At 41.6% G+C, this 27306-nt stretch overlaps 1 protein-coding gene and 1 long non-coding RNA gene across 7 annotated transcripts in view; both read right to left on the bottom strand.

The window, feature by feature from the left end:
* The window catches only part of LOC112546771 (uncharacterized), a 76563-nt gene extending 68723 nt beyond the window's left edge, over positions 1 to 7840 (bottom strand). For both annotated transcript variants that reach the window (XR_012901600.1, XR_012901601.1), the window contains exons 1-2: positions 7572 to 7840; positions 6804 to 6929 (exon numbers count right to left, since the gene is read on the bottom strand). This is a non-coding gene — a long non-coding RNA (uncharacterized LOC112546771). The remainder of the gene's footprint in view (positions 1 to 6803; positions 6930 to 7571) is intronic.
* A 6449-nt stretch (positions 7841 to 14289) lies between these two features.
* The window catches only part of NFATC1 (nuclear factor of activated T cells 1), a 140345-nt gene continuing 127328 nt past the window's right edge, over positions 14290 to 27306 (bottom strand). For all 5 annotated transcript variants that reach the window (XM_075921107.1, XM_075921105.1, XM_075921109.1 and 2 more), the window contains one exon: positions 14290 to 16797. In XM_075921107.1, the coding sequence (XP_075777222.1) occupies positions 16748 to 16797 (50 nt within the window). In that variant the 3' untranslated portion in view covers positions 14290 to 16747. The remainder of the gene's footprint in view (positions 16798 to 27306) is intronic.

Genomic DNA, 27306 nt, shown 5'->3' with positions numbered 1-27306 from the left:
CTTTGAGAACTAACTGTATTTCCTGATAACAGAGGAAGCCTTTGATCCCAGGGAGAAGGGTGGCAGAGGTGAAGATGGAGGAAGGGTTTCAGGTGATTAGGGTCATATCCTTGGTGGTGGTCAGAGAAAGCTCAGACCACCTCTCACTTTATTCATGCTGGAAAGCTGGGGGCTCTTGCATCATATGCACTGGGTCTGGAGCAGCCATGTGGAATAATTAGCGGGTGCTGGTCACCCACTGGTGTTGAGCTCTCCTTTGCTCTCCCCCGCTGGTGGCTCCTCTGACCAACTCCTTCGCTACCTTCCTAGGGCTTCTGGAGCACTGAAAACAGCTGATTTACGGTGTTTAGGATTTAAATAAATCTGAATTTATTAGGCCTTTGTTTCTTGCATGGCATAAATGCACTAGACCAAGTTCTGCCTTCAGTTACACCCACACAACTGACATGATTTCACTGACGTACCAAAGAGCAGACTTGGCCCTATTGTGCTTAAGGACAAAGGCAGAGTGAGTAGGAACAGAGACCAGCAGGAAATCAGAAGACACTTCTCAGACTTGCTGTCATGCTTATGGACAATCCCCACACAGTAACAAGAAAGGGTTAAACCCAAACCCCAAAGGCAGTGATTTGGCAATTCACTCTGTATGCACCCAAGCAGTAAATACTAATTTTTCCATTTCCCTCACGACAAACCCAGACATTGCACTGAAACACAGCTTCCTCCGTATGGGAACATCTCCTATTCTGAGCTCTGGGATCATTCTCTTTGCCATTTAGAAATATAGAAAAAAGTATATACAGAGAGGACACAGATGTAGGCCTGGATAGCAGGAAAAGCCTATACTCTAAAACACACCTGCTTCAGGCATAAATTTCAGCAAGCAGCACTGGTGTCCCACGAAGAAAAATATACATATAAAAGTTAGGGAAAAATCTTTTCCTAAATTAAAAAACAAAAACCAGCCCAAGTGAAAAACGCTAACCACATGTTTTTGGATTTATTTCTTTACATTCTTTTTCTTCCTTTGTCTTGGCTGGGTTATATATGGGAGTAAAGCAATCTTCAAGGGAATCGTTCCAATTGTATCGTTCTGTACTGCTATAAAGCATCCCAGCTGTGTGTGACACATGCTGTAGAATTTAAGACTAGAAATAAGTTTGGAAGAGAATGTCACAGGATAACCTGAGCTGACGGGCCTTCTTACAAACTGTTAACATGGTCCTCATGTCTGAAAAATACAGAAGTGGGTAATATCAGATCTCTGCTCGCCCCATTCCTCAAAAAATGACTCCGGCCTATTGCTTTTGCATCCAAGCATTGGAGTGAAAATGTGACTGTAAGCTTCAGCACACCTGTTTGCTCTGACTGGAAGCTGTAGGACTCTGGAACAAACGGTAAGGCCCTCCAGGAATTGAAGGAGCACAGGGATGGGAACACTTCCCTCACAGGAATTCACTGATTTCTTTTTTTTTTAAATTGTGCCAAGTCACTTCACTGGCAACTAAAATAGTTGCAGCTGTTGCAGCATCCAAGATGCGACACAGCTTTCAGAGAGTTAAAGACTGGAAGGGATTCATGATTCAGGACTGATATACTGCCTGGAGAACAAATCTAGTCCATGTCAGCAGAACTTATTAGACGGTAAAAATATAAGAGACAGCAAAACAACTCAGCAACTACATGGGTGACTATATCAATAGCAGAAATGGATATCTGCAGATATGCCTAGGGCAGCAGAACTCCCTAGAGTAGATCTTGTGTGTCCAAACATGGAGCATAGCATTCACCATCTTCCATGAACAAACAGAAGAAATGAATGAGCAAGGCTCCTGGTAGGAGCTGTAATCAATCCCCTGTCTGTAGGAGCTTAGCTACTAACAGGAACATGAAGTAGTATCTATTTAGATAACTGCATCCATTGGCCTGGGAACTTGTGAAATACTGAATAAGATTATGGACAGTATTATTTGTGCTAAATAAATTCAATAAATCTCAAATCTTTGAAAAACATTCTTGTGTCCATATCAGGTCTCCTCCACTCCGCTTCATGTTTCTGACAGGCTGAGGTCTGGGCTGCAGCCAAGGCTTGCTACAAGCTAGATTTACACACTATTGATGCGGGGTTCAGTTGGTACAAACTAGCATGCTGAGCCTCCAGTAACTAAAGGTACATCTACCCAGCACTGATGTTATTTCGAAATAACAGTGCGAGCATCTACACAGCAATTTTGTTATTTTGAAATACATTCAAAATAACGGACAGCTTATTCTGACTTCTGTAAATCTCGTTCCATGAGGAATAACACTTATTCTGAAACAGCTATTTTGAAATAGCTGTAGTGTGGACGTTCCACTGCTGCTATTTCGAAAGCTTCTTCCCAGGGCCATTCAAACTAATTACTTAGTGCCTCCTGGGGCTCTGTTAGGGGAGTCACATTAGGGAAGCCTGCCTTGGACTAATTTTGAGGCTTCCCTGTAGTGTAGATGTGCTATTTCAAAATAAGCTATTTTGGAGTATTTCTTCCAGAATAGCTTATTTCGAAATAAGTGCATAGTGTAGACATACCCTAAAAGTCCATTGTGAAGGAAATCTGCTGTGATAGAATGTCCCTTCCACTAGGGGACTCAGACAGGGCCAGAATGAACATTTTTGCCTCCATTTGCCATCCAGGGTGATCTAATTACTGTAATCTTTGCCCTCCCTTTCCACTACACCAGGAGTGGGGAGGTTAAGGCCTAGGGGCTAGATGCAGCCCCTGGGTTGCCTGGATCTGTCCCCCAAGGCTTAGGACCTCCCCTAGCACTGGGGAGTCTGCCCTGGCACTCCAGCCCCCCGCTGCCTCCTCACAGCCCCTGGCTCCCGACTGATTTTTCTGTGGGTCACTGACACTCCCCACCCCAAAATGGTTCCCCATCCCTAAAGTACACCATACCTATGACTTGTCATTTTCATGTTGATAAGCTCTTCAAACCAGGGACAGTGGGCCAAATGCTGATCTAACTCTGGCATAATTCAGCGAATAACTCCTTTGAAAGCTGTGAAGTCACACAGGTCTGAGATTAAAACAAATCAGACTGATTCCCTTTTATTCATGCAAATCTGTGGAACTATTGGAAGAACAAAATAATTGATAGTATTAGCAACAGAGCTATTTGGAAAAATGAGAACTTTTTTCTGTCAAAAAGTTACCACCACGACCACCAAGAAAAATGACCAGATCTTACAGCTATTTGAAAAATAGTGTATGAAAAAATCATCCCGGTTTCACATCAATATCTGGAACTGGGATGACAAACAATCAAGAAAATTAAAAATTCAAAAAATGTCACCCAGCTCTAATTAGTACTGAAATTGTACGTAGCAGAGATGGATACATCCTCACGGCATGTAGAGGAAATTGTGATGCTGGGGCTTCTTCCAATTCTAGTTTTATTTGCCAGGTAGTAGTTACTATATGTTAAAAGCACCTGAATAACATCAAATGTTTGTTCGGAGAACAGACAGTGTAAGAACTATTGTTCTTTTTTCCCCAAGGGAAAGCATTCTATATGAATAAAACCAACCACTTGCAAGGCACGGATAGCAAAGATTTCAGTGCACAAACATTCAGGTTTAGCCCTCTAACAGCAAGATTCCTATTCTGCCGTGAAACAGCAACGAATAGGAAAAGCTATCTGAGTACTGGCAAGGAAACAAGCACATTGTGAACATTCATCATCATAAATCCTGGTCTGCTGTAGAAAGCTACTTTCTATGGTCAGGGTCAACACTAGGTTTATTTGGGACACTCTACAGAGACGAGTGGGCAGGACTTCATTTTAGCTCCCTCCCTACCTGTAGTGGCCCCATCCACTAAACTCTATAAACCTATGACAACGTATCTGGCAGTGCATGCAAAGGCTGCGAGCACATACGCTAGCCAGCCAGGAGCATAAACAGCAAAAGCAGGAAAGCTTACTTGGTGCCTTGCCAGCCTGCATCCTAGTGCCAGACCACAGACAGGGAAGGTGCCGAGAAGATGAGCAGAGAGGAGGAGACCCCAGGTCTCTGAAACAGTGGGGGGTCAGTCAGTAACTCTGTTATGGGAGTTAACTTGCTGTTTGGTGCCAGGCACCTGGATGTCTGAGGGGCTCTTTACCACCACAGAGATAGCATAGGCCTGAGGCCCATCTATAGGCATAGCAGAATGAGGCACAGAAATCCGGACGCACAGTGGGACCCCCAAAGTTTTCATTAACTGGCTGAGATGATATGAAAAATGCTCAAAGTCAGTAGTGCAGTTCTAGCAATAGCAATCGGGCTCTGGCAAAACAAATGAGGCTTCGGCATGCATTCAGCTCCTTTAAGTATACTTAAAACTACTGACGAAGAAACTAGAATTTAGGTGTACACATGTCTTTGAGACGCAAGATAACCTAAAGCATTTTACAAAGTACCATTTCAGGTATTGGGAGTGCCTTGATTGTGTTGGAAAACAGAGCAGCTCTCAGAGCCTCAGCAGTAAGTCTCACACGTAAGCAAGAGCATTAAAAGGGACGTCAGACACCCGATGCCCTGTAATTTCTGATATTCCCCTTGACCACCATCAGAGCACAACTGCCAAATGGTTTTTGTACAAAACCTATGTAATCTGAGGTCAGACTGACTCAGTGTCTTTTCTTTCAATCCAAACCATTCACATACATTACACTGAAAAAGATTTTGCACAGAAAGAAGTGACCTCTTTCCATTTTTTATTACCCAACAGCATTGATTAAATGTATATTCTGCAGGGTTGTATTTTAATCTCAGTGTTTCAGTGTGTCAGAAGACAGCATATGGCATGTTTATTATTTCTACATCTCATGATGCTGGTTGTGGAGAAGAAGAAGGGGAAACATTAGGGGTATGTCTACACTAGCCCCCTAGTTTGAAGTAGGGAAGCTAATGTAGGCATTCGAAGTTGCAAATGAAGCCCGGGATTTAAATATTCCAGGCTTTATTTGCATCTTCCCGTCTGGTCACCATTTTTAAATGCCACTAATCCGGACTAACTGCCCGTGGCTACACGCAGCAGGGACCCGGTAGTTTGAATTAAAGCTGTAATTCCAACTACCTGTTATTCCTCCTGCAAGGAGGCAGAAGTGGAGCCCAAACGGTCACTTGCGCCACTTGCTCCCACACGGTGGCCCAGCTAAGCGGTGCAGAAGGGGGGCGGGGCAGTGACGTTCATGGCCAGGGGGCGGGGCCTGGAGCCGCTGTCATGCCACATGTCATCACCCCACCCCCCTTCACCTCCTGCCATGGTGCTTGGCTGACTTCCGTGCCGCTCAGCTAGGCTGCCACGGGGGAGCAAGCAGCTATCTGGGCTCCCCCGCGGCGGCCCGGCTGAGCGGCACAGAAGTCAGCCAAGCACCATGGCAGGAGGCGAAGGACGTGACTCAGGCAACAGCACCGCCCAGAGGGAACAGCCAGCATTTCAGCGTTACAGAGTCACAGACATTGGGCTACTATATATATGATAGCTAAGTGTCTGTCTACAGTGAATGTGCCTTTCACCGTAGTACCTAGCTATTGTGATTTATTTTACATCTCAATACTGAATATGGAAGTTCTACCTACTAAAATGGAACAGATTTGTCTGGCTGATTTGACATGGCTACTGCAGTTAGTGGAAGAATGAGAAGTCTGAACTGGCCCTTGTTTTGAGTAACCCTGTGTTCTTTAGCAGAGTTTTTATTTGGGCATGTGGTTTTACAACACACTGCATGTGCTGAGAGCAACATGCGCTGTCTCATTGTGCAATATATTAGTTTCTTTAACTGAAAAATATTAGTGTAATTGGTCCCAGTCACTTGTGGTTTAATATGCCATTTTTTAAACAGGTGACTACACCATGAGCATGAGCTAGAGGTAACTTCTCTCCCACATTGTTGCCCTTCCCACCTAGCTTTAATCTTAACAATTTATAGCAGCTACCAAGCTAACATTCACACTGTCCAACATGGCCACACTGATCTTGGAGTAAGCAAAGTCTGAATTCAGAAGTTCCTTCAAAAACACTGTTCTTGAGTAAAGGAGACACTTTCTTTGCTCTTAAGAGTGTAGCGCCATGTAGTTGAACAGTCCTAATTCCACCCAGGAGGGGGCAGCAGTAGATACATATCCATACATACATACATACATACACTCACTAATTTGTTCTCTGCAGCACCTGCATTTAAAATTAGGAGGAAATGAGCAAGGACTTATCTTTATTTTAAGGAGCTCACGCCACAGTTTAACAGACATTCATAGAATTCCCCATTTCCTTTCCTTTTGGTTATGAGCACTGAAGAAGTCTTAATTCAGATTTCCTATATGGTCTTCTTTAAATACACTGAGACATGTCCATTATAAATGTTAACATATGAAATATCTGACTAATAAGCTGCATTGAGAATCACAGTTTTATGGTAGGGGGTACACACTTGAGTGTGACTGACTAATATAATGGTGGTGCATTCTGTTCAGAAAAAAAACTAAACCACAAATATCTACCTTAGCTTATATTTTCAGAGCTGCTTAGATTTTCAGTTCCAAGGCACACACTGAAGTTAAATGGATTAAATGATTAACTTTGCATGAAACTATCTGCAAACATATAGTATCTTTCTGTGTCCACGAGCAAAAAGAAAAAAATACTTGCATCTTTAGAGCACACTCCAGCTACAATATGGCAGCTATTGAAATAGCAACATGGGGGTTCTAAGTTTATTGTCTCTCAGTGATTTGCAAATCACCAGTGCTCAATTTAATAGTTCAAACATTTATTACTCACATGTCACATATACTCTTGCAAACTCTCTCTCTGTGATATGGGCATCAAGCTGAGTTTTTTCCTTCCCATTCATCATCATCTCCAGTGACAAAGGATCTGCAGACCAAATGCTGCCTTTGATAGCACCTGTGCAAGTCAAATTAGAACATACCAAATTAGCCTATTCATATATAATCTGAAACATAATCAACTTCATTTCTATTTAACAGTGTGGATTCTGCAATGTTACCAGGAAAAAAGCAAGATAGCAGATAGCTTCACCCAAGTCTATGACAGCAGTAATAAACACTGGGAGTATTATCACTGTTGTGTAAAAAGTTGCAATTGTTATATTAGTACTTTTCAGAGTACACCTGCAACATTAGAGAGGAAGAAGAGTTAACCCTGCTGACCAAGAAGCATTCTTGGAAAGGACTCTTGAGATTTCATTAATACAGTTCCTTAAGTAGCTCAGGGTAAGCTCCATGCTGAGCAGCATTAGACTTCATCCCCCTTACAGAAGGCAGGTGCATTAGTTCTGCAACACTGCTAACCAGAGGACATTGACTGGGCCTTGCAATGAAATGCAGGTCTTTCAAATGTTAGTTCAGGACATAGCATAACTCATGCCACTAAGCTCCAGATAGGATGTGAAAGTTCACTTAGGCTGTTAGAATATTGTTTTCACATGGGACTTTCCTAGTTATCATACATCAAGAACCTCTACTGCTAATGAATTAGGATTGTTATATACTTGCATACAGTTTCACACAGGCATTTCCCACTCACCAGGCTGTGGCAGGAAACAACTAGCTTTATAATAGGAGTGAGTTAGTTTCTTGCTTTCAATTTCGGCTTTGTTTACACCCAGCTCCTGTCTCTGCTTGGGCACAGTGGAGAGTACTTTATAAAATTCTCCCTTGCTTACACTTTCTTCATGTTGTGCTGGATTAAGTCACAATTAGCAGCCACACAACTCTTCACTTCCTCCCACGCTGCCCTGGTTGCTTTTTTTTTTCTGTGCTCCAGCTTCCTCTTCCTGTCGGCAAACACAGCTGACCCACTACACCCTGTTTAAAGAAGCACTGCATTACAGCAGCCTTCTCAGAGCTAGTGAGCATTTATCACAGTTGAAAGAAGAGATCTGAATTGCAGCTGTCGTTTTCCCAGGGTGTTTTGTGTCATGAATAGAAGGCTCACTTCCCAGATGCTACTTAAGTCCTATCAGGGCTCAATTCTGCACTTACTGAAGTCATGTGGAATTTTGCCACTAACTTCCATGGCTGTAGAACCAGGCTCATTGGATTATTTATGGTTACAATATGTTGATAGAAAGAACTGTACAGTTTAAGAAGTGTAGAAGACATTTTAAAGCACATTTGTGTTTTTCTTTTCAACTAGTCACATGCATGGTTTCTAAGTCAGAAGGAACCACTGTAATCATCTAGGCCAGAGGCCATCTTTTGGGTGTGTGTCCACACTCAGGTTTGTCTCCTTTGTCATTAGGAAGTTATCAATGGCGGTGTGTGCAGGAGAACAACAGCGTTGCTGGATGGGTACGGACATGTTGCAATTCATAACGAGCAACAGAGTCTCAAAAGACGTGGAAGTATAATTCCTTTATTGTCACAACAGGGTTTCAACTTTTTAACTGCCGTTGATTTCAACTGCAGTTTTGGAGGCTCAGCCCTTCTGAAAATCCGGTCCGCTGAATATTTCACGGGTCTTGTGACATGAGTTTGCTAATGCCAAAGCACCTGCCAAGTCACCTTTGTTGTACGGGTAGTAGCCCTGGTCCCTCTGGCTATGTCTACACTGGCGGGTTCTTGCACAAGAACCCTTGCGCAAGAACACATCCACACTGCCATGTGCTTTTGCGCAAGAGCATCCATGGCAGTGTGGACTCTCTCTTGCGAAGAAAATGACCATTTTAGCCATAAGACTTTCTTGTGCAAGAAACCCCTGCCACACGTCCACACTGCCCTCTTGCGCAAGAGCTGTTGTGCAAGAGCGCTTACACTTGTTAGAAAAGAGCATAGCTCTTGCGCAAGAAGCCTTCTCTTACCACGCTTTACTATAAATTTTCTTGCGCAAGAGTGGGCGGGCAGTGTGGACACTCTGCGGAAGAACGGCCGTTCTTGCGCAAGAACCTGCCACTGTAGACATAGCCTTTGTGTTCATCAGAGTCAGATTGTCAAACTAGTATTCAGGAGCACAAATTTGCTGATAGCATCACACCCCCTTTGTCTCAACCTTGGTTGCTTTCCTCTCTCTCTGACTGAGCTCAAGTCAAACAATGTGAGCTAAGGTATATAGTACTATGAACAACTGCATGGGCAAGGAAATTGATTGGTACTTTGTGGCCACATCAGGAGCTAGGATGGAATTCAAAGCCCCCTGCTCCAAGACCACAGGACCATGGGTTAAGCACAACCACTACCAGCTGTTAGCATGGCAGTCAGTTTTGATACATCCAACTGGTTTCAGTACTTTTCAAGTCTCACTGGCTCTTCTTCACAGAGTCACTAGTATTTGAAAAAATACGTATTTCTTTAAGTTGCTGTGAATGGCCTAAGGAATATGCCAGAAAACATCTGTGGGAAGTGGTATCTATTTGCCTAATCTACCTATATATTAAGATTTAATACACTGTGTATTGTCATGGTATTTGAGCACTTGATGGAACAGTAGGCCATTTCTGAATTGCCTACCTATTTCCCTTGTGTGCTTTTATGAGGATGGAAGTAATGTTGATTTGCACAGCAGGAAGCTAAAGGCATGACTGAAACTCACTCAGTATTCCCCAAGGTATATTGTCATTATCTGGCTAAAGTCAATCTATTTAATAGGGCAAAACATAAAAGGAGCGTACAATAAAAAAAAAAAAAAAAAAGGATTCTAGCAGGCTGAAACAGTACATCAGATTTCTCTTACCTAGACAGAAATCTTTGGAAGGGGGTCAGAGAAAAAGAAAAAATACATGAGCGTCGTGGGGCGCCCCATCCCGCCCTGCACGGCCCCGGGCTTGGGCCGTTATACTCCCAGTTAAATGCAGGCCCTAAGGCCTAGTCCAAACAAATGCAGACCCTGAGGCCGAGTTCAAAGCAAATGCAGGTCCTGAGGCCTAGTCCATGTTCTGGGTGGATGGGGTAGACGGGGTCCGACCCCAACCCAGGGTCATATTGGTGGTGGGTGTTTCCCCCACTGGCTCGGTGGGGAGATCTCCCCAAAATGCGCCGAAGCCACAAGGAGATTCCCTGCCCCCTGCTCTGGGTTGCTTCCTACCCCAGCCCTGTGGCTGACAGAGACCCCACCTGCAGGCGCTGGGCTGGTGGCAACCGTGCTGTTGGCAGGTCCAGCGTTTGTGGCAGCAGCGACGGGGTTGTCCACCGCGGCGGGGCGGGCTACCCCCCGGGGTCGGCATTGTGGGCGTGCTTGGCCGGGGGACTGTAACGACGACAGCGGCGGTGGCGGGCCTGGTGGCTCTTGCTCCGGCGGCCGGGCCAGCTCTGGCTCCGGATGTTGGGTTGGAGTTCCTCCCTCCCTGGAGGCTGGCCCCAACTGATCTGTTTCCCTGGTCTTTATACCTGGCCTGCAGTTGGAGCATGCCCAACACTGCTGCGGGGGCGGGGCCTGCACAGCCCAGCAGGCCAGCTGGCTCCCCCCTTGGCCAGTGCGGGGCTGGACCGCCCCGTCACAATGAGGATGATAGAGTTTCCAGCAAAGCAGCCCATCGATGTGTGGAGTAAAGGCTGTGGTCACATGACTTGCATGATGCACCACAGTCAGAAAGAAGACCGTGTTGCAGTTTACCCGATAGAGAATTTGATTTGGCTAGAAAAAAGTAAAATATTTAGGGTTTGGTCAACCTGGGCCAAAACAAAATATTTCATTTAAATTTCGCTGGTGGAAAATTGACAAAATTCAAGTTTGCAGAAATTCCATTTTCTGTTGAAAAACATTTAGACTGGAAATCCCAGATGAGGTGCAACATCTATTTTGATAATCATGTATGAGGATGAAAGTTACATCGAGAAAGAATTAAGACAATTTCTGAAGACTAAAATGTCCAGTACGTTGAGTGAATTCAGATCTGAATCTGAAAGTCAACTCTGTAGCTCAGGCCCATTTCTTGTTGAAATGCTGGGAATGAAAAACACGTGTTCAAATAGCACCCTTTCAGTAAAAATTTTCAGGGCTATGCAGCAAACAATTTAGAAATGTAGGTTCTGTTCTTTCAAAATCCTTTATATATGTAAAAATAGCCTAAAAATGTCTCATTCATATGGTCTTTGTACAGAAAACATAAATACTGAACTATGATAAGGAACTAGTTTCAATTCATTCTTACACCGGGCAGATACAACCCCCCCTTCCACTAATACCAAGAGGAATTGCACTGTTACCTCAACTCTGAATTTGGTAGTAAGACGCTATTCTTTGGCCCTATTTTGACATAAAGAGCACGAAGTGGATTCCCTCTTCAAAACGGAAATCTCTAGCAGTATAAGGCTGCCTTTGGAACTCCTGCACCATCTCTCTTTTGGCTTCTAGAAGAGATGGACTGATGAAGGGAAAGGGATTAAGGCAGATGTATCCATCTTTTACCCTGCCAATTTCCAGTATATAGAACTGCCTCTGGTGGAAGGATATGAGTAGCTAGCATAATTTCGCCAAGGGACTGGGCTAGTACGCAGAGACCCTAAGAACTAGGACAAGCAAAGGTGAAATAATGCCATCTATCAAACCCACGCTGCACCAGGTACGCAATGTCCAGACCAGAAAATCTGCTCCAGTATGTATGAATCAGGTAATGATATATTTGATGTCTGCTGCAAATATGCTCTATGACTTTTCATGTTATGTATGCTCTTCCCTGAATCTGTTTGTTATTCATTGACCCAGAAGCAACAAGCAGGGCCCAGGAACAGCATGTGGGATGGAAGGAGGTTTTGTGTTTTGGAAGGATGCCATGTGAGTATTTGGAAACCCTACCCTCATATTTTCCCCATTTTTTACATTGAGATTCCTTAAAATGACTAAATTGAATTTGCAGCACATTCACACAGTAAACTGCTAATTCCCTATAATTTAAGGTGGCTAATGGAGTAAAAGCCATAGTGCACATGACATACTGTAAGCAGTAGTAGTATCACCAATGGGTTTAAATCTTGGCTGCTCAGCCCTTTCCAGCTGTTAAATCTCCCCAAGTTTGCAAAATCCAAAAATATAGTCTTAGCCAAAAAAAAGAGGAGAAAAAAGCAGGTTTTGGCGTGAGGAATGGCTTGATAATTGAATCCAACCAGATGTGAATCTGTAACGGATTCTCTCTGAATGTAGAATTTGGCTACCTGCAAAGAACAGAGTTAAAACCTCTTTCTTTTCATGCAACAGGATCAAATAAGTTAGAAAAAAATAATCATTGGCCACTGAAACAGCAGAAAAAAAAATGCAGGCAAATAAAAAATGCCAAGTGGTCAATCTGTTTGTTGGCCAAATGTGCAGGAGTTTCAAAAACGGGGGCTGCCTTGTTTTGAAGAGCAGTCCAATGAGTTATCTGCACATGAAGTTGAAAAATGGGCATGTTTTTAAAATGTATAGAAACACCCCTTTGGCTACTACCTGAGAAGGATTTATGTATGCTCAACTATCTACTTCAGTAGAGTGTTTATGTTTGTTTTTTCATTGAGACAAATTCAGTAAAATGACAAACACAGTCAAGTCACATACATGGCAGAGGAAAGTTTAACTTCGTGGCAGTGTGATGCTATCCAAGGAATTTAACTCCTTGAAATTTGCCATTTTCAGCTGTAGGGGGAAGGCGTACTTCCAGCAAGACTGTTTAGTCAAATAGTACCAGATGCATGTGTGGGATTCACTTTATGCTTTGGATATGAATGAATGTAGTCAGCTAAGCATTTGTTAAAGACAATTATTTTGCTTAAAGAATTCTGGTCAAAATGTGGCTGATGTACTCAGCATGGCTGGGTCTCCTGCATTATCCCTAGGGGATTTGTGGCAATAGAAAGAAAGGAAAGCTTGTACAAAGTAAAATGCAGGACAATGTAGCACTTTAAAGACTAACAAGATGGTTTATTAGATGATGAGCTTTCGTGGGCCAGACCCACTTCCTCAGATCAAATAGTGGAAGAAAATAGTCACAACCATATATACCAAAGGATACAATTAAAAAAAATGAACACATATGAAAAGGACAAATCACATTTCAGAACAGGAGTGGGATGCGGGGGGGGGGGGGGGGGGAGGAAGGAAGGTAAGTGTCTGTGAATTGATGATATTAGAGGTGGGGAGAGTGGGATGTTTGTGAGTTAATGGTATTAGAGGTGATAATTGGGGAAGCTATTACCTTCCTTCCTCCCCCCCCCCCCCCCCCCGCATCTTCCTCCTGTTCTGAAATGTGATTTGTCCTTTTCATATGTGTTCATTTTTTTAAATTGTATCCTTTGGTATATATGGTTGTTACTATTTTCTTCCACTATTTGATCTGAGGAAGTGGGTCTGGCCCACGAAAGCTCATCATCTAATAAACCATCTTGTTAGTCTTTAAAGTGCTACATTGTCCTGCATTTTGCTTCAGCTACCCCAGACTAACACGGCTACATTTCTATCACTATTGTACAAAGTAAGGTAGCATCGTGACAAAAGCAAGTTGCCCAAATGAATTTGGTGTGTGAGCGCATGCTTAAAAGCATCCCTGGGTATAGATGCTTTACTGAATAAGGGTCCTAGTGCCTGTGGAGTGTTAGTTCATTATGAATATTTCCCAATTAAACACAAATAAGCTTATATCAACTTTTTCCATTTCCCCCCCGTGATTTGGATCAGTCGGTGTTACCTAGTGCTCCATGCCAATGCAGCATCCAATGACATATCCCAGAAACTCAAGAGAGGTCAGCCAAGTTTTGATTAAGTTCTAGTTTTTTCTGAAGAAACAAAATATTGATAGGCAAGGTACCATACTACAGAGTTTCTATATCCTTGCTCTTGGCAAGATAGTCTGCCCACAGGTTCGGCGAAATGAGTTTTTCTTCATGTGTGTGCTATATACTCTCAATCCAACATAAAGACCTCATTCATATGTTGAATTAAAAACAGCAGGGCCAAATCCTGCCCTCTGGAGCTAATAGACTTCAGAAAGCTTTCCAGGGGGTTACAGAACAGAATGTGGTGCAATTAATAGAATGGCAATGTACATATTTTATTGCAAGACTGATGTTGTACTGTTTATTTAAAAAATGGATCTGTCATGGATTTTTAAAGGTGAGAATCATCCACAGAGAAATGAAAATGGATTGTGTTGTTTTTTAAACATACAAGCAAAATGCACTTTGTAAGTTTTTACAACTATTTTCCAGGGAAATAATTGCTCAGTTCAGACCCACTATTATTCAGAACAGAGCAAAACAAAACAAAAAACCCACACTGGTGAAAACATTTAAAAAAAATTAACAACCACAACACACATACAAACACAAGGTCAATCTCGTAAAGGAAAGATTTCCGCTTGCATTTTTTATTTTATGAATACGTATACAAGAGATGCATAATCTTGCATTATCCAGGCTTAAAAGTAACAGTTCTTTTTTTTCCAAAATAGCTTAAAGAAGAAAAATAAAAATTAAGGACAAAGGAGGTGCAAAATATTCAAAACATACAGTTGATTATCTTGATAAAGTTATTGCAGAAATGCAAACTGTGTGAGTGGAAGGAGGGGGTTCAAAGCTTCACTGAGGATATTTCTGTAAATAAATCAAAACTGCTTTGACATATCCCTGTGTTCCTCCATGCACACTTTTATTGACATTTCTGAAGTACAGAGTGAATAGCATCTAAAAATTATATCATACAACAAATTTTTATTTCTTTGGCAGTAATGTCTTTTAAAAATAGGAGAAAAAAGTGTGATTCTGTTGGCAAAAGACATTTACTCCTCTATTAAGATGTGTATATTAGTTGTCTGCAGCAGGGTGCAAACAGCTTCAAATAGAAGAGCTTGTGATATATATGTATATAACGTAAAAATGCTTATTTTATATGAGAAAGGAAGATTTCTAGAGGTAGCATAAAAAGAGCCACTCTAAGACTAGCTTCCAGACTTGCTTTATTGGATCTATTTTCTAACTACAAATTAAGCTGACATATGTCAAACTTTTTATTTTTTTATATGGCAGTCTACAAGAAATGTGTCATGCAAATTCTACAATGCTAAATACAGGGTAAATAACTGGGATTAAACACATTGGGAATTACAGATTACTATTAGGACCAGTAACAGCATAATATGTACATAGAGCCATATTATATTCTCATGTCTTCACAGTCATGTGCAAATATGACATATATGGCTTTCAATATTTTTAAAAAGAAAGTAAGACAATTGTACAGAATAATATATTTTAAAATGTTTAGGAGAATTTCACTTTTTTGTGAAACCTGTTTAATTTTTATTACATTGCGGTTAATTAGTTACAACCTCATCACAGAGGTGCAGTTCAGGTATACTTCCAGGAGGGGTCACTGATTCCTAAGGCACAATATTACCACTAAACATTTTTAAATTAAAACATGCTTTTCTTTTTTGGTTATATGAAATAAGAAGTTACTGCTAGCTATAGAATAAGCTACTGATTGTACAAAATACAATGTTAAAGACTACTCTGCATGCTTATCTGGTGCACCATAAACATTAGCTAATCTGAAAACATTGTACAGCGCTGCATATTAAACATTTGGTTTCGGTAGTATTATTTTTCGTACATGTAGCAGAGCGTCATAAGGCTTCCGTGGAATAATAATTTTATAACTGAACAAATATTTTACACTCTTTCATAATGGTATTTACAATTTCTTTAATTCAGATTTTGCCATTTGGTAAATAAAATGTATTTTGTATGCATCCTTCTTGACTGTCTAAAGTGCTTGCTTAACTGCATGAGGAAAGAAAATGCATACCTGTCTTAGAAGTAACAAACCAACAGAAATAGCAGAAACATTGTTTGCAATCTGAAATGCATTTGCAGAAATGGAAATTATTGCTGAAGTCAGTGCCCTCACCTGGCAATCATCTATGTTACTTGTCATATATAAATATATGCATATATGCTAGTATGTATGTACATGCATACACATACATCTATCGTTTAATAGATAGATTTCAATTTTTTGTCCATCAACCTTATTATTTTGTGCTATTCAACATACTTGTGCTATGACAGAAGCCAGATTAAAATCAAAATCTTAACATGCTATGACTAACAATCCTATGATTCATTAGCAGATAATAAGGACAGTATATGAAAAAAAGAGAAAGAGCTGAGATGACAAATTGGGAGGCTTTTGAAATGCACTGAGAATAAGGCAACAGGCTGTATATTACAGCAGAGGAAAAACTGAAGAAATTCTGGAATTCATAAATGTGTTTGACTTTAAGTAGGGATGTCATTCCCTTTCCAAGAGGCTGTCTTATGATTTTTAAAATATCAGTTGCCAGAATGCAAGCATTATAGCTTCGGCACCTACAAATACTTTTTATGGTAGAAAATTCAAAGCCTATTAAAAATGTCCTGATGCCACAAGCTAGTAAAATAAGGCACTTCCAGAGTTGAATTCCAGTGGTGCCAAAAGGCTCAGTGCTGGGGACAAGCAATCAGCTTTTGTTGAGTTTCCCAGTTTTATCCCATGAAACGTGCCATCTTCGAGGTTATTCCCTCCCCTTTTCTTCTCCTCTTGAGATGATTTTCCTTAAAGAAGATATTTCATTGGTTGAAGAGATACTTCTTTGTAGGCAAGAGGTAAATCTTCGGTTACTAACATTCAGTAAGGCGGAAGACCAGAATGGTACCAGGTAATGTCTTCAGTTTATTCAGTTATGACAGCTCTGTGCTGTAGCTGATATACCAGCTGAGCTAAAAGTGTATGGATTCAAACTAGTCCAGTATTGCAAGCTATGAATGGACATTGGTGCTGGAGAGGTCATTCCTTATAATTTCATTTACTGTAAAGAAAGAACACAAGAAAAAAAAGAATGATTAGAATGAAACTGCTGTACAATTACTATTTCTTGTGCTGTAAAATATGTTCAGTGAAGCTTGTATCAGTTTCTTCATGGTTTTGCAATTATTCTGAACACTAAGTGTAACATTAGTAAGTAACTGATACAGGCTGACTTAAGTGCAAAAGAGCAGGTTTAATTGTGGTTATTGACATGCTAAATACACCACACAAGAACAGCAGCATCTTTTATTGCATTAAGCATATGTCACATTTTAATTAGTTATAAATAAAAACATATCACTTGCTTTGAACAAGCTCTGAAGCTCAAAGTAACAAATCCTGGGAAGTCTGAAAACACATTCTCTTCTTCATACAAATAGCTGATAGGACGACTTGTTAGCTTTCTTTCTCCAAAAGTGGCATGCACAAAGCACAAAACAGCCAAGTGCTGAACTGAGCCTTTGAAGCCACAATGCAGAACAGGACTTTTGCACTGTGTGGTATCATTAATAAATAATAATAAAAAAGGAATGTACGTGTGTGTGTGTGTGTGTTATCATTAATAAATAATATTATTAATAATAAAAAAGGAACGTGTGTGTGTGTGCCCATTCTGGTATCTGAAATGTGAATAAAAATACTCTCCTTTCATGATGATCCACACCCATGCACAAGTAAACTTTTTAAAAACCAGTAAAGACTAGGAGCTGGGGAAGAGCAAGGTAAACCCCTGACCAGAAGTTGAAGAAAAGAACAAGCAAGACAGATTATCTCAGCATCAGTCAGTCAGACTGCATCTCCACTGATAACAAGTATTGTTTTCTTTACTTGTGACTCTTCTTTCATTCTCCTTCCTCCCCTGCAAAGATCACCAACCCATATAGTTTCCCACACTCAACCTATGTCCATTTATCAGCTTGTGATTTTTGGCAGGCAGACAGGAAATGACTGAACCTGGCAAAGGCCATCTACAGTGAACTGCACAACATCCCTTCTATTTCCACTCCACCTCCCTGCAGCCACTGCCACCACCTGATTTACATGAAGATAGACCAAATGCCATCACTAAGGCTGTCATCACTGCTGAGTTTCCTAACATCACAGGGAGAGGGAAACACATGCCCACGTCATGGAATGACCATGGAAAAGCCCAAGTTTCCCTTTGCTCCTGGGCTGCAGTTTGCTGCTGTCCAGATAACTCCATATGTTTGTTGGCTAGAGCTAGGCCTGGCTAAAATCAACTTCCTGAAGCAATTAGTTGTTCAACATGTTTTTTCATGAGACCTATTGCACATTTTATAACAACAGTACGTGACACAGTCAGGATTTGTGTCCCAGAAGGTGGTCAGTGGATTGACTGATATCAATGTATGAGCAGGTCCTTCTTCCGCATCGAAATAGCAGTGGTATTGGTGATTATCTATTCATTTAAAAAAAGACTATAAGAACATTGTAGAAATTACTTGTAAAGACATAAGAACTCTCCTTGATCATGCCATGGAGTGTATCATTCATATTAATAATCAAAGGGAACCAATTTAGGCAACCAACCCCTGCACTGTGACCAGGAAGTACTGTGACAAGGAGGTACGCAGCATGTAACCTACTACAGTAATAATGCCACAGACCAATTTACAAGGCTCAGAACAGCTTTACGAACTGCACCTGTCCCCTGAACACAAACACATATGCAGCGGGAAAGGTTTTCCATGACACTCTGGTCAAGGAAGATACCTTAAAAAGCATCTCTGGCAATACTTGTACACAACAAATCATATGGCCCCATGCTTAGTCTACTAGATCACAACTGCCATTCACCCATGTTTTTCTCATTCAAAATAATGAAACCCAGTAGTTTCAGGGCCAAAGTTGGGCACTCTTGAAGTCACTGGGGACCAGCGGGATGAGGGACTGAGTTCTGAAGTTCATGCTCACCTAAAATATGATTCTCTTACCATAGGTGACCTACTATTTTTTTTAGGTGTGACAGTCAAGTACAATTTTCTTCTAGAGCAACACATCTGTTTAAAAGCAGCCACTCCGCGCCAACAGCTACTCAAGAGACAGCTGAATCTTGCCTACAATGCAGCCGTTGCTGTTCGAAAGCCATAAGATGGCCAAAATGAGGGAACTAAGAGGGGATAAGGAACCAGAAGAATAGCTGGCAGCATGGTTCCATAGCGCTCTGGTCTGCTGTAACCTATAGCAAATTCAGAGTCCACAAGTCTTTTTCTGTGTGATTCTTTACTTCGTTTCATTAAAAAAGCCTGCCAATAAACGAAAAGAATAAATCCTTTAAAGTGTGTATTGGAATGAGGTTTACATGGCGGAATAAAGGACATAAGAGGATGGCTTGATGCAGAAGAATGCCTCTCTTGCATAGCAATGAGAATTGAAAGACTACAAGTCTAGCAATAGAGAGACAAGTGGAAAATAACATCTGTCTGAAAAGATAAAAGCAGAAGGAACAGCAGAAATATGCTAAGAGTGGGCTTTCCCTTGCTGCCCACTAATGCACCTGAGCCTGAAAGGGAATGCCCTTCAGTGGGTGGGAGGAAACAGAAATCATTCAGCATGTATATGTGGTCTAGAACCAAAGTGAATGCTCTTGTATGTGAGGTTTTCTGCAATTGACTAATGAATCTGGGCACTTGCTCCACCCACATGCATCTAGCACTTTCATTAAGAACCCTGTTCCCCTGTCAATACCACATGTCTATGGCCAAGCTCCACGCAGCAAGGGAAATGCTTCCCTGCTATGCAGATGGTAATGGAATGGCTCCTGCTCCCTCTAAGATACCTCTGATCAAGCAAAAACACTCAACCAGTGTTCAGTGAGAGTCGCCTATTGCTCTCATGTCTGGGCAAGTTGTGGATTGCAAATCTGTTATTGCAACAAGGTGGCATGCTGTGTATGGAACAGCAGTCAGTGGCAAAATGAATATTTTGGCTTCTGTTTGAGTTTTATTTCTAAAGGCAACTTGGTCTTCGGATTCAAATGACACAGGGCACATGACTGTTCACTTGTCAAAGCATCCCAACAGTAGCAGTATTTTGCACTCACATAATGCATGTTAACCAATGGTTTTACACACAGCTATTAAAATAGCAATCACAGAACTCTATTGCAATATGTAGTATTATGCCCATTAAAACATGGGGAAACTGAGGAAGGCAGAATTATCTAAGGGCTTGTCTTCAAAGAAGAGCAGTGTACATGAGAGGGGTGTGATTTCTAATGTGTACCTTGTTGTGCACTAACTGGCTCATATAGACCTGCTAACATGAACTAAAAGTTTGATAGTGTACAATACTGCAGTACCATTTATATTAATGCATACTAGAGCATTTTAGTTTGTGTCAGTAGAGTCTATATGGGCAAACTAGCACACAGCATGTTGGTGTAGTTTAGAAATCACACCCCTCTTATGTGCATTGCCAGAAGTCATATGGTAATTCAGGCTAATGTCTACAATGGGAGCTTTGCTGGGGTAGAAATACAGGTTTACTATACTGGGCAAATGTCCCTCCTTTGTTGCTTTGTACCCCACCCCATGAGTGAAACAGGCTACGCTGTCAAAGTTGATTTGTTGATTTGACTGTGTCAGCACTAGGGACTTGTGCCAGAGCTTTGTCAGTTAAGGATCACACCTCTGCACACCCTTGACCATACCCTAGGTAGGCATAACTAGGTAGGCAGAAGTCTGCAGTGTAGACTTGGCCACAGCGGCAGATCTGAAATAGAACTAAACACTCTTCACTTTCAATGCGTAGTCTAGAACAATCGTTCCAGTAGAACAATAGATTCCTTCCTGTCAGTTCAAAGAGCTGAGTATGATGATTTACAGCGCATTTGTCATCAGATTTGTTCAGTTGATTTTTCTGATGTTTTTTTTGTGGGGGGTAGAGAGGGAAAGAGAAGTAGGCATTGTTGCTTTGGTAGCTAACACCTACAGTTTCCCACAATGCCCTCTCTGAACAGATATTTTCCATCTTCATGTTCAGCTTTTCCATTGACAACAAGTCAAAAAATAATAGTGCTGAGAAATGCAGGTAACATGTGACCCCTGTACCTGTCAGAAGCCTGAAAGAGAAACCTTTCCTTTGCTAAACATCAGATGCCACTGCAGCAGGATGTGGTAAGCTGTTACACCGCAATTTAGTTTAATAAGGAGTTTTTTCTTCTTATATTTAACTTTGCTTTAAAATGTCCTTGAAATGGAAACTTTTGTTTTACTAAATAGCAAAATCAACCTTTCATGGATGCAAAATATAAAGTTCCTTCTTTTTTAAACAGGATAATTGAATAAAAAAGAAACATGGACTCCTTATATCGATAGGTCATTTATAGCAAACGAAATATCTTTTAAATTTTTGTTCTATAGTGTGGATTCACATCAAACATAAATAAAAGGAAAACTTTTCTGCAAGCTTCTGCTTTCCTTATATTTGACTACTGCTTTGAATAGAGAGAACAATATTGCCCGTTGGTTTAATAAAATATTTATGCTTCCTGGGCCAAGTTCTGCTTTCCTTGTACATGCAGCCTCAGTGCTGATACACCACTCTGTGTGTGGTGTCATTCCACTCAAAGCAAAGGAGTTACATAGGCATAAAATGGAAATAATGCAAATGTGAAACAGGTCCATAAACTACTGCGGTAAATTATGCACAAAAAATGCTGGATCAACTCATCTATGGCTTTCCAATATTATACAGTGGATCAAGGGACAAATGTTCCCACAGAGACTGCAAAACAGCAACTCGCATTAGAGCCACAGGTGGCCAAAACTTAGATGTAAAAAATTGCATCCATAGATTTAGAATCCAGGACACAGACCCTTTTGAAAATGTGTCCTGATACGTAGGAACTTTATTCTAAATAATAGTCCCCTACCTAGATTTTCTAGCTTCTGTTTCATGAAGTCTTCAATGCACCTACTCAAGAATATTTCTTCTGCCACAGAACTACTTTGCTTAGCTGTAGATGCAAGTGCAGGCATCCTTTCCCCGTACACTGCCTGAGTACAACCTCAGCTGAGGCCACTTTAGAGCTGTGCTCTACACTGCTTGGTGAGGATGTTGTTGCCTCTTGAGAGGCCTCTTTGCTTTGCTCTTGCCTCTGCCACAAAACTGTAATGTGTCCTATTACATTTAGGCCCTTCTATGGCTTGCAGTTGGGCTGGAAGATGAAGCCCACAGCAGGTAAGAAAAAGCTCCAGTTAACACTTTGATACTGATGTAACATAGGTAGCATTGATTTTTTTCTTTATATTACAATAAACTTAAGTACTTGATTAGGATGTAGGGAAGGGGGAATGTGACAAACACAACTTTCCTAGAAGTGTCCTTTTGTTCTCTTTCCTTCCCTGACTACATTTCAAATTTCCGATGGATTGATGTTAGCAAGTTCTTCTGACAGCAGTATGGATCTGATTGAAAGCCCACTGAAATCAGTGACTTTCCATTGACTTCAGCAGACTTTGGATCAGGGCCTGAGAGTCTTATATCATCAGAATGATGAATGAGGTTCTGGGTTATAGTTACATTCCTTTCCGGTTACATACTTTACCTATACAAAAACCCAAACCACTACTAAAGCAAGAAGATACTTTCAGTGATTCCGCCCATCCGCAGGTACAAGTACAAGTAATGTTACATAAATACACGATTGTACTTTGCAGTTACAAATGTAAAGGTGTTGATGTTTCTTAATTTTACAAAAGGCAACATGGCCTGACATTTTTAATATTGCTCAGAATTTAAATCCAGAACATAATGGCTTCCATATGCTTCCAGGTTATTAAGACAGAAAGACTTACTGCAGCATGGATGTGCACACTGTACGTCACCTGTTCCACGTGCTGCCATGTGCACCCTCTAGCTGCCTTCTTCCCCATACTGGTACCACTCTACATAAGCACCTGCAAGGCTACAAAATAATTACAAGGGGAAGCTTGATCGAGGTTTACAGAGGAAATGCCTGGGGGCTTATATCTATCGGGAGGGTTTCACTATACACTGATATATTTAAAACAAAGTGGCATCAAAAAGCCTTTAGTTAATCATGCCTATTGTGAGTCACTAATACGTGTGCATTCCGATTCAGACATTTGTCCTGGTTATACCTCACGTTCAAAGGACTATCATCTCATATTCAAATTGTGCTTTTGTTGACAACTGTTGAATTGCCCATCTATGTTATACTATATGCATTTTGCTTAATTAGGAACAGTGTGGACCATCACCTTTAACATGGAACAGAGCAAGGATAGATTGCAAAGCTCCGAGAAATTCTTTGACTGGACCTAAACAAAATAAACCACCTAAACTTGAACATGTATCATGCCAAGAAAAAAAAAGGCTCTGATGGTATTCTCAAACAATGCATTCTGTTTGTATTGTAGATGTATGAAATCTTGTTTTGATTCTGCTAGGTATTGAGTTTACTGCCTAATCTTTCAGTGGGCTAAGTGTCTTCAGTTCCCATTGACTTCAGTAGATCATCGGTTACAAGCTTTGCAGAGCAGGGACAGCAATTTCTTCTCTACAGTAACGAGTCCAACTGTGTGCATTTCGCAAATAAATAGTAAAATTAATAGCTATAATACCATGTTTCCTTTTAGTCACATAATATATAATGGCATTTGCTTTTGTTGCCTACAATGTCCATCCTTTGAATTTTCCACTGGAGATTTCAAATCCAGATCCTTAGGGCTTCTGTACCATCATGTACCCTTATTGCAGATGCTACAGTTATGCAGCCCAAATGCCATACATTAACGTCATCAACAAGGAGTCTGAAGTCACAAATTAACAAGTAGGACAGAGAAACAGTGAAAGGAAAATGCCTCCCCTGTTGATTTTTTTTTCAAAGAGCAGTGGCTAAATATAAATACATTGACAGAAAGCAAATAGATACAGCTTCTAATGTGCACTCTTTTGAAACAGTAGAGTCCACTTTTGTTGCCACAAAGCCTTCCTCCCCACTCCTTTAATAAGCAACAATTCTCTCTTACTGACAAATGTCATCACTATACACATTGTACAGTATTATATAATAATGATTGGCAAAAATGGTCTTTGTTAGAAGTTGTGTTTTAAAAAAAGGAACTATGCTACGCAGAGAAAAAAACAATCATAATAAAGAGGTGATATTAATTCCTGAGGTACAAGTCTGCAACGTGAAACCACCAGATCACTTTAAAACTTACAGAATTAAAAGCAAAACAAGACATAAAAAACACCCAAGCCCCAGTCTTGTGAAGTAATGGAAAATATAACTTCACACGCTCCATACAGAAGTCAGATCTTGTATTACACCTCAGGTGTCCTGGATGCATATAAACCCTTAAAGTTATTTTTATCTGTTAATCATAATAAGCCATCACTACAGGGCATGCTATTTTTGGAAAGAGTGAATAGGACGGTGGAGCAAGTGAGTGACAACAAGTAGCAGGTTTTAATAAAACATGATCCTCAATATGAATGTCAGTTTGGCATGGATGAATAGTATTGTTAGACATGACTGTCAGCCATTAACATGGAATAATTTTCCTACCTGCAGCACCTGTTGCCTTATTTAGATTGGTGACTCCAAATAATGCAAAAACTTCCATAGTGGAAGCATTGTGGAGGGTTAAACAGGGAAAGTTCCTCACTGAAGTGTGATGACAGCACTGTGTGGCAGTAACTTGATTGGGACTTTTGATTGGGTGCCCATTCTAAATGAGTCCCAGTCCCCAGCCTCACCATCTCACATCATGCAAGACGTGCTAGTTTAATGGTTTTTATCCACCACAGATGAAAGCCTGGGAGCATTTTGTGTCTCTCTTTTTTTTAAATAAATTCTTAGAGCCAGAATAGCACTAAAGTCAAAGGAGCTCCATTGATTTACACCAGCTTAGGGTCTGGCTTTTAATCTTTTTTCCTACATCCAGCGATCAGACACTACTATTTTTATAGCAGAAGTTTAAACTCCGACATAATTGGCAGCCTTCACTCAGGCAAAACTCCCCAAATTTAGCAGGAATTTTGCCTGAGAAAAGGCCACAGGATTTGGCTCCACATGATGCAAGCCACAGCCAACATACAAAACACAAAAAGCAGTAAGGAGACAAATAAACCACATTTTAACCAAAATCATGTGTTTACATTCATAAGAGCATACATAAGAGAAACAAAATAGGCACAATTGCAAGTTTAATACAGAATTTCCACTCCACAAAAGAACCACGTCAACGTCACATAATGTTGCTGAATTTCAAAATCAGCGAGGACTGAAGTTGGGTGGGATGGCCGAGAGGGTGTGTTTTCACCCCCAGTGGGACTATGGAAGCTACAGAAGATGCAGCTTCCTCAGACCAGTCTTAATTGACAATCAATGATACCTTCCATTTTATTTTCTAGTACAGAAAAACAACATCCAGTCCCCGAGGATTCTAAAATCATGATATCATCATCCTGGCTTAAAAATCAGGAGATTTTTCAAAATGTGGTGCTCCTGGTTTCTGAGCATTTAGACATCACAAGCTTTGGGTTTTTAACCTTTCTTTCCTACATATGACTGTTACATTTTTTTAAATGAAAATTAGGATTTCCACGTCATCTTCTAATTCCAGTAGGTAGGGCCAGAGCTGGTGACAGACTTCATCAGGCCCTGAACAACATGGGGAACGCTCAGCTCCAGGCCTCTATAAGGGGCGGGACTGCTAGTGGAAGGGGAGGGACTAGGGTAGGATGGTGCTAGGGGTGTTCTGGTGGTGATTTAAAGAGGCCAGAGCCCTGGGCCCTTTTAAATTGCTGGACCCCTGGGTAACTGCCCCCTTTGCTCCACTCCTTGCTGGTGGCCTTGGGTGGGGCTTTAAGAAAAATACCAGATATCACAAGACTCATGATAAAATCATAAGCTGGCAACATTTGAAATAATTAGCCTTCCCTTTAAGGATCTCAAAGCATTTTACAAGCAAAACAATAGCCATAAATAAAAGCCACCTGATGCTCATAGTATCCGAGCAGCTTCCATTGAGACATGCATCTCTGAAAATCAGGCCATTTTTATTTAGGTGTCTAAACATGTATTTGAGGCAGGGGCGGATATAGGGCAGGGTGAGCGGGGCGGCCGCCCTTGGCCCCGTGCTTCAAGAAGCCCCGTGCATGTGCCGTGGCAAAGGGGGGCCCCGTGAAATTGTGCTGCCCTAGGCCCTGCAAAATGGACATCTGCCCCTGATTTGAGGCACCCACATTTTAAAAGTTGCAATCATATAATTTTTGCTGTTTTTGCAGAATTTTAAGATGACCACGTGATGTATCTAATTTCTGGACCACAAGCTAAATTGCACTGGTTTATTTAACAAGGTTGCAAGTCCCCAGTACCGGAATTACCTCAACAACCAACCAAACAACACAAAAAGCAACTGATAAGATCCTGACTCATTTTAGTTTTGCATCGTTTTTCTGTGTGGGTGCTGTCACACACTTTAAACCCCATCTCAGTGAAATCTCACAGTCCTAGCTCACAACTACATTCACCAGTGCAAGATAGTACTAAAAAGGGAGACAATCACAAAGACAACTGGCCACCGAAATGTTCTTCTTCCACATGTATTTGTATTTTCTTATGAATCTTCATATAAACTAGTTACAAGAAAATGTGAGTAATGTTTAGACGGGGCTGTGTTGTCTATGGTCACAATGGTATAGACTGCCATTCCTGAGAATGAGGCAGTTACATGGAGGAGGGGGAAAGACACTAACTCTCCTCAGACCCTGCCTCCTCCACAACAAACTAGTCAACGCCTTAGAGATGCTGCAGAAGCACCAAAGAAAGGCCAGGAAATAGATACGAGGTGGCACTGAAAATCATACAAGTCTTCTGTATCTGCTTGCTTGCCTGCTCACAATCAAAACAATTTTCAGTGCCACTGCTAGAATGGATGACACTGATCATTTTCATGGGGCAGAGGGGGAGAGGGCCTAGCTCAATTACCAACAGGGCCGGACTGAGGCATGGGCGAGCTGGGCAGCTACCCAGGGCGCCAACCGACGGGGGGGCATCTGATGGCAGCTGTAAGGGGCGCGTGGCGTCCCTTACAGCTGCCAGCAGGCGCCGTGCGCCCGGCTCCCACAAAGCCGGCCCTGCGGCGCTGGCCAGCAGTGCTCTTTCCCCCGTGGCCGCAGGGCCCTGCATGGCCCAGCACGCGCGCCAGCAGCGCTGGCCGGGCTGGGCAGCGCATGCGCCTTGCGCCCCGGGGGCGGGCCCCGGGCTGCATACCAATGGCTGTGGCCGGCCCACGCATGCGCCGTGTGCCCGGGCCCAGGGCACCAAAAGGGCTTGGGCCGGCCCTGATTACCAAGGTACTAAGCATATTGCTGAAGTTTAGAATCTGGGAACTACTGTCTTTGGCTTTTGTTAACCTATGTAGAGAATATGACTTGCTACTTGTGCTTGACTGAAGGTAAGGGATGACAGCGAGAAGTGGTGAGGAGAAAGAAAGTTCAAAGCCCAGCA

The sequence above is a fragment of the Pelodiscus sinensis genome, chromosome 2 (genome assembly GCF_049634645.1).
Source record: "Pelodiscus sinensis isolate JC-2024 chromosome 2, ASM4963464v1, whole genome shotgun sequence".
In the NCBI taxonomy this organism is placed as follows: domain Eukaryota; kingdom Metazoa; phylum Chordata; order Testudines; family Trionychidae; genus Pelodiscus; species Pelodiscus sinensis.
This window is presented reverse-complemented; position numbering and strand designations above follow the sequence as displayed.